The following is a 17,412-nucleotide window of genomic DNA, read 5'->3' on the forward strand; positions in this document are numbered from 1 at the left end:
TTTTTTAGCCTTCCTACCTGAGATTCTTTCACTGGATATGCTGGAGCGTGAACCTGGGGCTTTCTGCATGCAAAGTATATGCCCTACCCTCATCCCATGGCCACTTCCTTTGCCACTTCTATGTACATAACTCCTGTTAATAATACATTTTTCACTAGTCTAACAGGCTAGTCTAACAGAACTTGCATATGCAATTATCATGGTATGAAGTGATCTTTTCTCTATGGATGGATGCATATAATGAACTTCCCATACTCCAATTTCAGTATTTTTGGTGAAACAGACCCTGGGAGTGAGGTGGAAAGAAGGTATAATATGGACTAGGGATGGGATCTGTTGGCCGGTGCCAGTTTGAATGCATTCCATCAACCTAACAGGCCAGTACTGATTAAAATTCATTCTTTGTCCACTAGCCGCTGCTTTTCTTATCCGTTTTTTCCCCACACACAAAAAATTGATATTAATATCAATGTTTTAAAGGAAATATCAATAAATGAAAGGAAATAGCAATAAAATTATTGTTCTTAATATCAATATTTTAGAGGTGGACTTATTTAAAAAACTATTTTCAAAAATAGCTGCGGCAAATCGGTACATAAAAATCTGCTCCACAACAGAAAATAAAGATTGCTTTATTATGTTCATAATATTGAAATAATAGCCAGTGTGGCGTAGTGGTTAGAGTGTTGGACTATGACCTGGGAGACCAGGGTTTGAATCCCCACATAGCCATGAAGCTCACTGGGTGACCTTGGGCCAGTCACTGCCTCTCAGCCTCAGAGGAAGGCAATGGTAAACCCCCTCTGAATACCACTTACCATGAAAACCTTATTCACAGGGTCGCCATAACTCGAATCAACTTGAAGGCAGTCCAATATTGAAAAATTGTTTTTGCTTGCTGTTACATTTGTTATTATGTTACTGTTTTACTATTTTTTGTTATTAGGAAATTGTTTTTGCAATTGTTTTTGAGATGTATTTCTGTTCACCTTGTTGTAAGCTGCCTTGAGCACAATTGTTTGTGGAAAGGTGGCATACAAATAAATGATGAATAATTGACTGAATGAACAACAGAGAATAAGTGAATTAATGAAAAATTCAGTACCAAATCTGAATTGGGCAGAATTCTTGCACATCCCTAATGTGGACTGGGAGAGTATCAAGTTTGGCATCTCTCTTTTGGGTGTGCAGGGGAATTAATGCAGGCTGAACAGTGGGGCAATGTGGACTACGAGGGCCAGACATGAATGGGATGTATATCAAATCACTGTAACAAAAATGTGCAGGCATTCCCTATATTTGGCAATAAACAGATAGTGGGTTAGTATTATACCAGCTCATCATTTCGGATACATGTGCCAAGAATTACAGCTCAGCCAAAAATGACTTTAGAAAACAATGAACTGAGAGAGACTGCCAATACTGACAGACACAGATGTTTTTCAAATCTAGATGTGCTTCAGACACAGAATAAAGCATTCTTTAATAAAGTCAATAACAGAGATGAACTGTCCAACATAGTGATTCTAAAATACTGTTATCACCAATCAAACAAAATTTTTCTGTTCTTGATTCATTATGTGTGAAAATTTTCTGTGAGCAGCTAAAACAAAGGCAATGCTTTAAAAACCCAGCTTACCTTAGAAAATAAGTCAAAGCAACCCAGTCGGCTGATCACACAATATACTTCAGGGAGGCGCGGACCTTTTCCACTTGGCTGACAAAAATAACAAAAAAAAATTTTAATTTCACTTTAGCTTTAAGTCATATTGATACGATTGTGTTGTTGGCCACTATTCTAAATGTGACTCTTTCCTTTCTTTACCAAACTGGCCACACTCTTGGGAAATCATCTTATTTCTCCAAAGGCAAGAATGTGAACACATGTGGAATGCTTACCCATACTGGCAATCGCTGTGCAGTGTGGAGGCACTCCCCAGCATCATTCCAAAGGTTTGTTTTTTTTTAAAAAACACATCACATTTAACAATCTCTGGAACTGGTGTATTTGTTTTTCCCATAGTATATGAAAAGAAGCCACCAAGGCCACGTATGTAGACAGTCAGGAGGGAGGGCTAAATAGTATTTAATTTCTATACTACAGTGAAGCAGAATGTGATTGAGAATGCCACCCCTAGGGCCAGCCCAAGACATTTTGCTGCCTAAGGTTAAGGACAAGATGGCACCCTATTTTATGCACAGAAGCCAACTGGACTGGCAGTTGAATCTTGTCAATGGGGTAATGGCCTCCATTGCACATGAGGCAGCAGGCCAGATTATGGGCCCAAGGAAAGGCTATGGGGCAACAGTGGTGAATAGGTGGGGGATTCAAGAGAAACAGCCAGGTGATATTACTGCCCCTCAGCACCTACTTCCTGAAGCAGTTGCCTCACCCTAGTATAGTAGGGCCACCCCTAGCCACCACAAAACTTCTCAAATGAGTTTGCATGCCAAGTCCACTGGGTATCTTGCAAAACGAAAGCAACCAGGAAACAGGACTGATCCCAGCAAACCAGTCACACCCTACACAATCATGTAGACTTTTATTCATTATGACTGTAAAATTTGCTGATGGTGTAAGTACATGCTCCTTATTTAGGGCAAAACTGAAGTGACACTTCTATGTACCTAAGGTAAGATAGCTCTTTCCATTTACAATTAAACCAAAGGAGAAAGCAACCTTCAATCTTGGTCATTCACCCCATTTTTATGAGCCTTTCAAAATGTCTTTAGCCGTGAATACTCAGCTGTTTAGGATGTTTGCACACAACTCAAAGGAAACAACAGATTAATGTTTTAATCTGAGAATGACTGGGATGGTCAGCAGGTGCACGTGCTGCTGCAGTAAAAATCGTAAAGATACAGTGCATTTAAGTGAAAACAGATGAGTCTATTTCTGGATCAAGACCTGCTGCTCAGCAGACGTCACATTTCTGAAAAAATAGAATTCTTCTTTGTCCATATTAGGTATAAAAACGCCTTCTAAAAGCATCAAGTGATTCTATCTAGCATGTGGGATTTGGGTTAAAATCATTGTGTCAAATCTGCAGGAATGCTATAGCCATGCCAGGCATCCTGGACAGCTACCAGCTAAAAGCTGTCTTGCTAACTGCCAGTAAAAACATTGCATTCCTGGGTTATATATAACAGCAGGAACAATAACTGCTCACAGTTTAGTCAAGAGCTCTGGCCTTGTGAAATATTACTCCCGCTTTAAAAAAAAAACTTTAAAGGCTACAATGTCACTTAGTTTAAAAAAACAATGAGCATCTTCACTTCCCAAACCTCTCTTGCTTCATGGCATTTATTTCACTTTTTTCTTTTTAACCAATAGCAGTGACTCCCTTCATGAGAACAAATCACAGATAAAAAAAATGGAGCACCCCAGAAGTGGAAAATTTTAATTGGCTGGAACTATTATTTCAATCAACTCTGCCACTCTGTGTGTGTGTGTGTGTGTGTGTATCCACTGAACTACGTGACTTCCATTCCCTTCAGACCTGTGATTCTGAAAAAAGCCCCAAACCCATCAATATTCATTGCCATTTCTTAGACAATCATGTTTTCACAGAGCTTTGCATTTATGACAGACTTTGTTCACATTTGAGATTGAAATTATTGAATCTTAAATAGTTTCCTAACATATTTTAATGTGCAATTTTAAACAATAACTCAAACTTTAGAGATTGCTGTCTATTTTCAATTAGACAAGTGTGTGTACATATATATACACACATATATGGAACCATGAACACAGCCCGTTCAGAAAATCAAAGGGCAGATTCAATGCAGTATTCTGTGCATAGCTGAGCTCCTCAGTTCTGGTGAAATGTTTCCACATAGCTCCCTATTGAATAGCTCTCTTGAATCATTTCCCATGAGCACAAGCTACAATTTTGCATGCCGCCACCAACTTTACTTAAGTAGATTAAGCAGAGGAGGCATGCCAAATTGAAACATGTGTATCACATGGCAATGGACAATTCAAATGACCTATTTGCCACAATTAAGATGTGGTTTGGGCAGGGAAATATAGAGAAAATAGGGCCCACCCTCCTCATTTAATGGGAAGTAAAACCAAGCATAGCTGAAATGAACAGGGCAAGTACTTTTTTTGTACATATGAACAAACTTTTGAATTTAATTTCACAATCTTTGTGATGTTACCAGGATTTCATTTGTTACACAGTTAAAATATTTTAGGGTGTATCTTTTCCCTTGCCCATATATTAATGCTAACACAAACACGTGCACACACATTTAAACATAATGATAGGGCAATTAATTGCTTGTTGGGGTCTCAGTAAGATGCCATACAGATTCGTTTAAAAATTCTATCCTAAAGCAGGCATGGGGAACTTGAGGCCCTCCAGATGTTTCTGAACTCCAACTCCCATAAGCCCCTGCCAGCAAGCATGTTCAACGGTCAGGAATGATGGGAACTGTAGCCCCAAAACACCTGGAGGGCCACAGGTTCCCTATCCCTGCTTTAAAGGAAGGTCTTCAGAACAGGTTACAAGAACCAGAAAAGTGCAGGCACATCCAACTGCCATGAGGAAAAAGTAGCTGTGCTGCTTAAAGAGCCCAGGTATTAAGAGTAGGACTTGTATATGGGAACTAATCCCATTTACGAAGCATACACTCTTTGCAGAACAACGCTCGGTTAGGGGCTGGATGCAGCCCACATCAATGAGTGTGTCCCCTAGGAAAAGAGCTCTGCTCTGCGAGGAAACACAGCAAAAAGGGCAAAGGCACAGCAGGAAAGTAAAGTCAAAGGACACTGGAAAGAGTGACTGTGACCCAGAGATAGCACAGAGATTAGGGTGTGACTCCTAATGCTATAAAAGATAGAATTAGGGTGGTGTTGTTTTTTAAAAAGCAGTCACATTTATGAATTTCACAAGCTTTTACTTGTATTACATAATAATCAATAACAAAGATTTTTTTTAAAAAGCCTCAAACAATTATTACCAAAATCCTTTTAAAACCAGCAATTCTCCTTTGGCCATGAGTGACCTCCTCCCAGGCAGGCCTATATCAGCGATGGGGAAACTATGGCCCACCAGATGTTGTTGGACTGCAGGCACACATAGCTTGGGCTGATGGGAGTTGGGATCCAGCAACATCTGAAGGGCCACAGGTTTTCCATCTCTGATCTATATGAATGCTGAATGTTCTAGGAGGATTCTGTTCTGTGTTGGCACTACTGACTGTAACACAAAATAGTAAACAGCAGAAATTATGCTTAATCAAAGTCAGTTACTCCTTCCTGCAGTCCTTGACCTCATTTCTTTCTCACCAAACAAGAGGATTTGTGAAGAGCATATTCTGATGGTATGGCATCCCCACAAGTTTTAATGAGATATTAAAGTCTGAATGCAATCTTTAAAACATACTTTTTGTAGTATCCAAGAAAGACTAAATCCTTTCAAATTACAGGGGTACTAAAGTTTTGCATTTTAAGTTCCTTGTTAATGTCCATGCAGTACAATCCTAAGCATGCTTACTTTGAAGATATGGAGTTCAATGAGGTTGCAGCACAATGCTGTAGCATCATGAAGCTGGCATAAAAGTGCAAGATAAGGCACCTTTGGAATTCTTACTTGGCTTATATACACATCTGTAATATAGGATTCTGAAAGGAAAACAAAATGCTTCTACGGGGCTCAAAATACCTAGACTTAGCAATGGCTCTTAGGTGATGCTTGCCACTGTTTTCACCTTTTCATGTAACACTGGATTATTTCCCACTAGTTTTTAATGTCAACATATTCCAGAATCCTGCTAAAAGAGTTTCAGATTTAGCCACAAATAGGGATATTCAAATGTAATTTCTAATAATCCCAAAGGGAAACGGAGACATCTAGAATTCAAAGTTCAATTTATTGAAAAGACATTAATGCCAGTCATCAGAATGTACTTAGAATACAATGCTTAGTTAAGTGAAAGCAACTGAAGATGTAACAATGTAATATGAACATGCTGTACATATTAATACTCATGGAAGCCTGACAACTGTACTTGTCCAACTTTATTGTTTGGAATATGAAACAATCAAAATATTCAAGCCAAAATTGGACTGGAAGCAGAATCTGACAGTGTCAAGAGATCCTGTCCCACACTATCACCATTACTTTAGATTACAGCTTTTTAATATATATTTCTGAACAGTAAAGTCTGTACTCCATAAGTCAGTATTGTGTTGCATGTGCCCTCGGGTGCAGCTGATCTACAAGACCTGCAATTCTGCACACTTACCCTTTTATGTCCCCAAAGCAATCATACAGGATAACCAGGCATCTACCCAGAGCTTTATTTGAATCTCCCCCCCCCATGCAGCTCCCGCTGCTGAAAAGTCAAGCTAAAAAAAAGAAAGAAAAGCCTCTTCAGGAATGAGAGTTTCTGCTTCTCTGAAACAAGGTTTCATCTATATGCGCAACTCCCTTACATGAATATTAATAACAATTGTGTTGTTGTTATGTGCCTTCAAGTCGATTACGACTTATGGTGACCCTATGAATCAGTGACCTCCAGTAGCATCTGTTATAAACAACCCTGTTCAGATCTTGTAAGTTCACATCTATGGCTTCCTTTATGGAATCAATCCATCTCTTGTTTGGCCTTCCTCTTTTTCTACTCCCTTCTGTTTTCCCCAGCATTATTGTCTTTTCCAGTGATTCATGTTTTCTCATTATGTGTCAAAAGTATGATAACCCCAGTTTCATCATTTTAGCTTCTAAAGGTAGTTCTGGTTTAATTTGTTCTAACACCCAATTATTTGTCTTTTTTGCCGTCCATGGTATGCGCAAAGCTCTCCTCCAACACCACATTTCAAAGGAGTTGATTTTTTCTCTTATCCACTCTTTTCACTGTCCAACTTTCACATCCATACATAGAGAATATTAGTACTACTATTACTACTACTCACCCTTCATCAGCAGTTCCCATGGTAGGTTTAATTTAATTCAAAATTAAAAACAATTAAAACAAATTACAATCATAGGAATAGTGTGGATATTGAAAACATACATCTCAGGTGTCAAAGGCCAGGGTGAGTCTTTAGCATTCACTGAAAACTGTATAGTGAAGGTGCTAGATGCACCATTGTGGAGAGGGAATTCCACAATTTAGGGGCTACCACAGAGAATATCCTCTCCTGGACCACCATTCCCGAACTTCTGAGGATGGCGGAACTACCAAGGAAGACTACAAAGAAAAGGCAGAAGTGTTCAATTCCTACTTTTGGCTCAGTCTTCTCCCAAAAGAGGGTCTATGACCCTCCTGGGAAACATGAAGTCGAAGGGGAAGGACTGCAGCTTGAGATTGGTAGACAAATGGTCAAGGAAAACCTAATCACTTTGAACAAGTTCAAATCTGCAGGCCCCGATACACTGCATCCTAGAGTACTGAAGAAACTGGCTGAAGAACTCTTGGAATCACTGTTTATTATCTTTGAGGAATCGTGGAGGATGGGTGAAGTGCCAGATGACTGGAGGAGAGCTAATGTTGTCCCTATCTTCAAAAAAGGCAAAAAGGAGGAACCGGGGAACTACAGACCAGTCAGCCTAACATCAATCCCTAGAAAAACTCTGGAGCAGATTATAAAGCAGTCAATCTGTACGGACCTTGAAAACAATGCAGTGATTACCAGAAGCCAACATGGATTTATCAAGAACAAATGCTGCCAGACTAATCTTATCTCAGTTTTTGATCAGGTAACCTCCCTTGTAGACTGTGGGAGTGCTGTGGATGTAATATATCTCGACTTCAGCAAAGCTTTTGAGAAAGTGCCCCATGATATTCTGATTAGCAAGCTAGCTACATGTGGGCTGGATGGAACAACTATCAGGTGGATCCACAGTTGGCTCCAGAATCATTCTGTAAGAGTGCTTATCAATGGTTTCTTCTCAATCTGGGTGGAAGTAACAAGTGGGGTACCGCAGGGCTCAGTCCTGGGCCCAGTGCTCTTCAACATTTTCATTAATAACATGGATGAAGAGGTGCACGGAATGCTTATCAAATTTGCAGATTAAACAAAATTGGGGGGCATAGCTAATACCGTGGAAGACAGAAACAAAATTTAAAGTGATCTTGATAGGCTGGAGCATTGGGTTGAAAACAACAGAATGAAATTTAACAGGTATAAGTGCAAAGTTCTACACCTAGGAAAAAGAAACCAAATGCACAGTTATAAGATTGGGAGATACTTGGCTCAGCAATACTACATGCGAGAAGGATCTTGGGATTGTTGTGGATCACAAGCTCAACATGAGCCAACAGTGTGATGTGGCTGCAAAAAAGGCAAATGCTATTTTAGGCTGAATTAATGGAAGTATAGTTTCCAAATCACGTGAAGTATTGGTTCCCCTCTATTCAGCACTGATTAGGCCTCTTCTTGAGTACTGCATCCAGTTCTGGACACCACACCTTAAGAAGGATGCAGAGAAACTGGAACGGGTTCAGAGGCGGGCAACAAGGATAATCAGGGGACTGGAAACCAAGCCCTATGAGGAGAGACTGAAAGAGGTGGACATGTTTAGCCTTGAGAAGAGAAGACTGAGGGGAGATATGATAGCACTCTTCCAAGTACTTGAAAGGTTGCAACACAGAGGAGGGCCGGGATCTCTTCTCAATCATCCCAGAGTGCAGGACACGGAATAATGGGCTCAAGCTGCAGGAAGGCAGATTTCAACTGAACATCAGGAAAAACTTCCTAACTGTTAGAGCGGTATGACAATGGAACCAACTACCTAGGGATGTGGTGAGTTTTCCAACACTGGAAGCATTCAAGAGGCAGCTGGACAGCTACCTGTCGGGTATGCTTTAATTTGGATTCCTGCATTGAGAAGGGAGTTGGACTCGATGGTCTTATCAGCTCTTCCCACTCTATGAATCTATAAGTCTATGATTCTACCAATGTCTTGTGTGATCCAAAACCAAGGTCAGTGTTGTAGTGTTAGCACAGAGAATGTGGTCAACAATGATGTTGACTTTTGGTTGTCATATACCATCTCCTTATTTATTTATTTATTTATTTATTTATTTATTTATTTATTTATTTATTTATATACTACCCTCTGGCAAAGCATCAGGGTGGTGTACAACAACATAAAAGCATTTAAAAACAATGTTAAACAATCATTAAAATGGTTGATTACTCAAAACACATTTTAAACAGCTGCAAAGGCCTGTCAGCACAAAAAGGACCTCAAGAGACACCTGAAAGTCAAAAGCGAGAATGCCTGCTGAATCTTTGCTGGAAGAGTGTTCCATAGCATGGGACTGGTGACACTAAATGCTCAACCTCTGGTTAAGGCCAGTCAGACCGCTGTAACACAGGGGACAACTAACAGTGCTCTTCTGGATGATTTCAATGACTGGGCTGGGATATAAGGGCTCAGACAGTCCTTAAGGCATTCTGGACCCAAGTTGTTTCCAGCTTTGTATACCAACTCAAGAACCTTGAACCTGGCCCAGTATCATATGTGCAGCCAGTGCAGATGTTTTAGCAAAGACGTTGCATGCTGTCAGCTGTCTGCCCCCGTCAGTAGTCTAGCTGCTGCATTCTACACTAGCTGGAGCTTCCAAACCAAACCCAAGGAGAACCCGATCCAGATACAGCCATGGCTAGCATACCAGGCAAATCTCATAAAAGGTACTCCTACCCTCCGAGGTCACTTGGGCCTCTAATGACAAAGATATATCAAGGAGTATCCCAAAGCTACATACCTGCTCCTTTAGAGGGAGTGCAACCCCATTCAGCCCAGGCAACTGGCCTATCTTCCAGACATGGAAATCACCTACCTACAGAGCCCCCGTCTTCCTAGGATTCAAACTCAGTTTATTGACACTCTTCCAGCCCATCACTGTGTTATATCATTGGTCCAGAGCTTGCACAGCCTCTCCTGATTCAGATGTTATCAAGAATTAGAGCTGTGTGTCATCAGCATATTGACGACACCATGCTCCAAAACTCTTAATGACTGATCCCACTGGCTTTATATAGCTGTTAAATAGCACTGCAGCCAAAATAGTGCCCTGTGGAACCCCATAGCACAGGTGCCAGCAAGTCAAAAAGCACTCCAATGCTATTCTCTAGACTCAACCAGTGCCTTCATTTCCCATCCTACAGTTGATCGAGGAGGCCACCATGGTCAATGGTATCAAAAGCCACTGATAGACTGGAATAATAGTGACAGAGTCACATTCCCTTGTCCTCCCAATACAGGTCATCCATCAGGGCAACCAAGGCCAATTCATTCCTGAAACCAGGACTAAACCTAGATGAAACTGGATTTCTAGTCATATGCATGCTATTATTCTTGAAGTTCTGCTACTGTTAAATATGTGTCATAATTGTTTCACTGATACGAGAATCACCATATTGACTCCCTTATTCATGTCCCTGCAATTAAACAAACTCCATGCCATATCAATTCATGATTTTCAAATATGCACGCTCTTTCTGTTGTGGGCAACCATCTCGGGGGGGAAATGTGAAGTGTGCAGTGGCTTTCATCAAATGGATGGCCACATATAATCATCTCCAATTCAGAAAAGGGTAATCCATACACAGGGCCAGTTTCTCATGCAAGGATCACCTTGATATACATGCCAGAGGCTGCTGTATGTGTTGTCAGTGGCGGCAGAAATCTCTGTATCTAGTCCCCGCCCCACTGTGCAGTTCCAGCCCTGCTTAAGAGATCCACAAGTGCAGCAGCACAGTTGTGTGCCTACTCTGCACTCATCCTCCCTTTTTTGCCTTTTCCATCAAGAGGTGATCATCACCACAGTGAATTGACAGTGCCAAGTATCTCTGGCAAGGGAAGATGGCTGCTCCTTGCTTGTATCACTGGATCAGGCCCACATGCATGTGAGCTCATTTTGCCCAAAGCAAATATGAGCCGTGCTGACCCATTTTATTTATTTAGTTATTTATTTATTAAATTTCTTAGTTGCCCATCTGGCTGGTTCTCCATCCCTGCCTTATCACATTTGGACTTCTGAATATCTTCTTATGGTTCATCTGGCTGCATTGTACTTTAATCCTGTTTTGATGAAAGGCAATATGGACACATGCAAGAGAGAGGCACAAAGCACATCAGCATTGTATTCCTTGGCTGGCTTTAATGACAAAACTTTGAATAAAAAAAACAGATGAGTTTTTTTAAAAATCGTATAATACTGCAAAGTCAAAATCAGTAATGTGCTTTACATGGGGCTGCCCTTGAAGATAGTTTGCAAGTTGCAACTAGTGCAGAATGCTGCCGCCACAGTGTTACCTAATACAGCCAGTCAGAACCAAATAATACCAGTCCTGCGCTGGTTGCATATCTATTTCCGAGCCTAACTCAAGGTATTGATGTTGCTATATAAAGCTCTGAACAACATAGAGCCCAAATATCTGAAGGAATGCCTTTCCCTATATCTGCCTACCAATTCACTATGATCAGTAGCAAAGGCCCTTCTCACTGACTCCCCACCCAATGAAGTATGTGGTATGGTGACATGGGATAGGGTCTTCTCAGTGGTGGCATCCCATCTCAGGAATGACCTCCCCTCTGAGATGTGTCTGCCACCAATATTGTTTCAGTTTTCACGCCATCTGAATACATACCACTTTATTCAGGCCTTTGTTGGAGGTTGAGTTATCATACTAGTAGCTATTAATTTTATTGCCTGTTGTTTATTTATTGCCTGATGGTAGCCATTAGCTGATGTTTTGTAATTTGAATTTTCTGGTTTTACTCTTGGTTTTATATGTAACCTGCTCTAGGATTACTTGATGAATGACGGCCTTATAAAATAAAAAAATAATGGGGTGTACGTGTGCAAGACAGAAGAGAACCAGTCCAAGAGCAATGACAGAAACAGAGCAGCATCTAGACTTCCGGGAAGGGTGACTTCGCCTGTGCCTGCCTTTGAGACGAGCTCTCGTCTCAGAGGAAGCTTTTTCAGTTTTAAAATCAGTCAGAACGTTTTTTTTTTACTGGTAAAGACTTTCTCCCGGGCAGGGAGAAACGTAGAGATTAACCACAAAAGCCTGTGTTTGTTGGGAGGACTGGATTTCATTAGTTTATGAGAGAAGGTTCAGCCAGCAGTGCCGGATGGACTGCCAAACAAGCTCTAACTGATTAAGCGACACGTTTATCTTTTCTTCAAAGGAAAACGGATTTTAACAGGCAAGCATCCTTCTTTCTATTTTTATCATCTGGTTTAAATTGTTGCAGCAAAAAGAGATTTGTCAATGAATCAGCTATAAAGAATCCCTGGGTGAGTTATAACTCTTCTCTTTCATTCACGAAATTAAGGAGGAAAGAAATTGAAAAAGCTTATCTTTGTTATTATTGCAGAAAGCTGGCCTGGAATTTGTGCATTTTAAAGATACAAACGGATGAGGGATTTCTATTCCGAGGAGAAAAAAATAAATCTGATTTATGAACTTTTGGAGTATTATATGTCTGGGACTATTTTTTTTGGTCTGTTTCATTTTGACGAATCTGCTTGTTCACGATGCCACTAACTGTTTTGATGCTGTGAACTAAATTTGTTTTGCATTCCTGAACATATAAGAGATAAGGCAGGCTGTGCTGTCTACACTGTGATGTCATCAGGCTTGGAATATTAACCCAATTGTTGCTGGAATAAGAAGTGGTTTTTTTTCTTCTTCATGGTTTTAAGAATGGCAATCAAGAAAGTGGCTGAGATCCTGGAAGTAACTATGCTTCAGAAAATAATGGATGAGATTGAGGTAACGAAACAAACCCTGAGACAGGGTAGACAGGAGATGAAAATTGAATTTGGCAAAATGAAGCAGGAGCTTAAAGAAATAGGGGATCTTGTGAGAGAGGAGGTTGATGAGATTAGAGATACAACTGGACAAGCATTAGAAGATGAAAAAAGAAAAATTAAAGGGAAGATGCAAGCCCTGGAGATTGGAACAAATGTGGAACTGGAAAAAGATTTGGAGTTTATGGATATTAGAGATAAAATTTACTGTTTGGAATTCAACGTTGTCTCTGAAGAAATTAATGAAGATATTAGAGATAAAGCTATCAATGTCTTGGATAAATTTCTGGACTGGAATGATGTGATGGAGCTTGACATAGAAAAAATCTATGGAATTAATTACAGATATGTGACAATGGAAAAACTCTCAAGAGATGTGCCAGTGCATTTCGTAAAAAAGAAGAACAGAGATATGACTTTACAACAATATTTCAGCAACACATTCAGAATTGATGGCAAGGAAATATTTGGGATAGAGGAAATGCCCATCAGACTCTTATTATATGACTATGGCTATGACAGCAAGATTATTATGGGATATTGATAATGGAAGAATGGCTACTGAAATTACTGGACTTAACAGGATTATTGAAGATGGAAGATGGAATTAACATTGATAATGGAAGAATGGCTATTGAAATTATTGGACCTAACAGATTTGATGAGATGGATTAATCGACATGTTTATTTGGAGAAAAATTGATAGATATATTTCTCAAGGAATTGAAACCTCTCTTTGACTTTTTGTGGAAAGAATAAAGTAATGTTTATGAGATTTTATGATTAATTAAGATAACTACTGGAGGAAAGTGATTTTGTAATATAATTTAAGAGACAGGTTTGTTATATATTGTAGACCTATAACTGATCTGCGACAAATCGGAAGTCAACATTTTATTTTATTGTTTAATTATTTTTGTTTTGTTTTGTTTTTGAAAATTTGAATAAAAATTAATGATAAAAAAAAAGAAACAGAGCAGCATCTGGATTCTCAGACTACTTAATTTAATCCTATTAATGGGATTTTTGTCTATGTTGAATGCTATAGGATGATTTCAGAACTGCTAACAACGGTCAAACTAGACACAATAACAGAAAATATATGTGCCTAATCATGAAAGGAACAATGCAAATGAGAGGTGCTATATCCTCCTTTGCCTCTAGGTTACCTCCCTAAAGTCCCCGTCCCCCCCCCTATTCTATAATACCAGAAACATCCTCAGTTGGGAAAAAGATGCTTGGAAGATGGGCTGAAGAAAGGTAAGTGATGACTAGGGGAGGGTTAAATACCCATGCATCTTTTTGCTGTTATAACCAGAGTCTACACAGCCGATTTCTGTGTGTTTGAGGGCAGACCTGTGTTCTGCTACCATCACAGATTAGACCCAAACTGGAATCAAAGAATGACCTAGACCCAGTTTCCCAATAATGTAATGCCTATAGCAATGAAGAAGGGAGGGAAAGCTTGAAGGGGGCAAAGCAATATGTGAGGAAAATTCAGCTACTTGGCCTTCTTTCAGCATCCCAACAAAAAGCTTGTTAAAAACATATCAGTAGGATAAGTAGTGGTAAGACACAGGTAGAAAAAAATGTAGTTCCCCAATGTCAGCTTTCTTTAGCAATCCTAGTGCTTTTTCAGATGACCAGCACACTAGTTTGTCCGTAGGCTAGACATTTGCAGTTCAATGTCAACTATGCAACTAGTGCCAACAACTGCTGCTCGTCCCAATGTGCTAATGGGACCACCATGGGGAGAACATCAACTGTCTTGAGCACCAGTAGCTCTGCATCCTTTTTATATCAGGTAGCTTTTCTAAGAGGTACTTCCTGTTTCACTTCTAGTTAGCCTTTTTCTGGAAGTTCACAATTTGCGGGTAGGTAAGTGGGTATGAAATTTCCAAGTAGAACATGACGAGATGTGTGTTTGTGGGGAGGTAAATAAAATGGAAGGTGGGATTGGTTAAAAAAAAAAGAAACTCCTTGTCATAAACACTGAAACATGAAAAATAAAACCCAGCTTTCCTAGAATACAAAACTGGATTTGATTTTCTTCTTCCACAGATTAAACCATGCTCCCTTGAAGACTACAAATGATAAACTTTTTTGTTACATTTGCTTGTAGCCTCAAAAGTGACACGTAGAGTGCTCAAAATACGTCACATTCTTTGCATACTGTGCTTTGAAAAAAGTTGATGTACTTACTAGTAATCTTCTGCAGTAACCAAACCTTCTGCTGCCATCTTCTCCAGTCAGCATGAAGGAGAATGTCTCACTGTAACAAAGTTTACCATAGATTTTGTTGCACTGCCTAAAAGAAGGTGATAAGATCCACTCTGCTTTCTTTTCAATTAATTTTTTGACATGTCTTGAGATTCCTTCCAGACAAATAGATCTTCTGCTGTTTTCCCATAGTCTTGCTGAGGGTTTGGGAGTAACCAAAGGATTTGTGCTCATACTATCCAGGTGTAAATAATTACTGAAAATGAGAAGAAATGGGAAACCAGGCCTTCCATCTCCTATTGTGAAATTAGTTCACTTCTTTTGCCTCACAGTTGTAAAACAGAGTACTCCACTTACAGTGGTAAACAGGGATATGGTTTAACTTTAAGCAGTAGCTTATGCTGTAGGAGGCAATGCACAGTTCCAATTAAGTTTGAATGGAATATATTCAAATTAGCCAATGCATTCTAGTTCAGTTATTTCAAGCTAGAGCTTCCCTTTCAATTGTATGTATTTATAGTATTTATATCTCACTTTTCCTCTAAGGAGCTCAAGGTGGCATACGTGGTGACCCCCTTCCCCATTTTATCCTCATAACAAGCCTTTCAAGTAGGTTAGGCTGAGAGCTATATAAGTATGAAGACTTTGAGGTAAACCAAAGCCTTAGGCTGCATACACATTGTAAATTTAAAGCACTTACCCCACACATAAAATCCTGGAAACAGCAGTTTACTCCTCACAGAGCTACAGTTCCCAGCATCCTTAACAAACTATGGTTCCCAGGATAATTAGGCGCAGGGATGTGTATGTGCTTTAAATGTATGGTGTGTACACAGCCTTGAAATATCTCTTTATTCTGTTTCTAGCTTTTGGACTACTATCAGAACTATATAAAGTTGAACAAGAGAGATGGTGGCAAAGTTTTTCCAAGCCAGGCTCAGAGAAGAGCTTTTGGGGCTCAGAAAAGTCCACCTCAAAAGAGAGGCAAGCTTTAAAAGGCCCAAATTCTTTTTCAGCTCAAATTAAAATCTGATTTGGAGGAGGAAGAGGAGGAACCCTGGCTTTCCTCCCAACCATCCCTCCCCATCCCCAAAACACCCCATCTGCCAACCCCGCTGCTCTCTACCATCTCTCCCTCTCCTTTTACTTATCTAGCCAGTAGTGGCAGCACAAGGGAGAGGGAGTGGAGAGGTCTGTACCACCCCCTTTGCCTTGACACCAGCAGTGCTGGTGGGAGCAGTCACAGTGCTGTTCAGGGTCGTCGGAGGCCTATCTCTTCCCCTTCTCTGTCACACCAACCCCTTTCTCTTTGCAGCCTCCCAAGAGCTACCATGCCTTTCCTCCTAGAAAGCTGCTATGCAATAGAGAATGAGGCAAAGAAGGGATAGATTTCCCTTTCCCTGTTACCCACTGCTGCTCCCACTATAAGCCAGGTGTGTAAAAGGGAGGGGAGTTATTGCCTATCTCGTGCTGTCCTGGGCCACTTTTGGAAGGAAGTGCAGGATGATGATGATAATGATAATTATATTGTGTGGGAAGGGGGTGATTTGCATCCCCATTAGCGTGCAAGGTTCTGCCCACCCCAATGCTTTGTCTATTTGCTGTCACTGCCAAAATCAGTGGGGTGGGGAGGGTGAGTGGGAAGAAAAATTTGCTTGATGGGCCAGATCAATCCCCTGAACTGGGGGTTAGTCACCCCTGCTCTATTTCGCTTTTAAAAATGAGCTCTCCCATCTCTAACATTAAATACACACAAAGAGCCCAGAACGGCCAGTATTCAAACTGCTATGAGCAATGGCATTGCTGTCCTTCCCCAATACTGTGCAAAGGACATTTGCAGGAGTGGCGAAAAGAGGCAGGAGCTAAGTGTGGTGAACTAGCAAAACATTATGGAGTTCTAGAGGAAGAAAAAAATGTTATCTACATTTAACCCTGAGCAAAGGGCAAAACTTTATGTGAGTTTTGAGTTTTGTCAATCTGTGCAATCCACTCTTGTAATTACAATCAGGACAGTTTACCTGTTATATTCTGACACTGGGTTCCAGTCCTTGGCATCTGGAAAGCAAAACTGAGGGATGGCCTTGAGCCGTTCTTCTGCTTCACGAACTTGTTTTGTGGGTCTTTCTAGCTGTGGTTGAATAAGCCAACATCAGCAGATGTCTAATACAGACCCAAATGAGACTACTGAAGCAATGCTAGGAATAAGTATCCCTTGTACAAAAACAGATAAGGGGGCAAATATAACCCTACATACTTAGTAGCAAGCCCCACTGAATTCAATAGAGTTTAATCCTGAATTGATATGGTTAGGATTGTGCTGTGAATCAACTAATTGTAATTACAGGAAAAAATGATATTTTATCCCAAAAGGCCATAGATATAGAGAACAACCTAGGAAACATC

At 40.2% G+C, this 17,412-nt stretch overlaps 1 protein-coding gene across 10 annotated transcripts in view; it reads right to left on the minus strand.

The window, feature by feature from the left end:
* The window catches only part of DENND2B (DENN domain containing 2B), a 236,710-nt gene that overhangs the window by 39,881 nt on the left and 179,417 nt on the right, over nucleotides 1-17,412 (minus strand). For all 10 annotated transcript variants that reach the window (XM_061610355.1, XM_061610353.1, XM_061610359.1 and 7 more), the window contains 3 exons: nucleotides 17,028-17,137; nucleotides 14,992-15,061; nucleotides 1,640-1,717 (listed from right to left, as the gene is read on the minus strand). In XM_061610355.1, the coding sequence (XP_061466339.1) occupies nucleotides 1,640-1,717; nucleotides 14,992-15,061; nucleotides 17,028-17,137 (258 nt within the window). The remainder of the gene's footprint in view (nucleotides 1-1,639; nucleotides 1,718-14,991; nucleotides 15,062-17,027; nucleotides 17,138-17,412) is intronic.

Source organism: Rhineura floridana, chromosome 2, assembly GCF_030035675.1.
Source record: "Rhineura floridana isolate rRhiFlo1 chromosome 2, rRhiFlo1.hap2, whole genome shotgun sequence".
Lineage (NCBI taxonomy): Eukaryota > Metazoa > Chordata > Lepidosauria > Squamata > Rhineuridae > Rhineura > Rhineura floridana.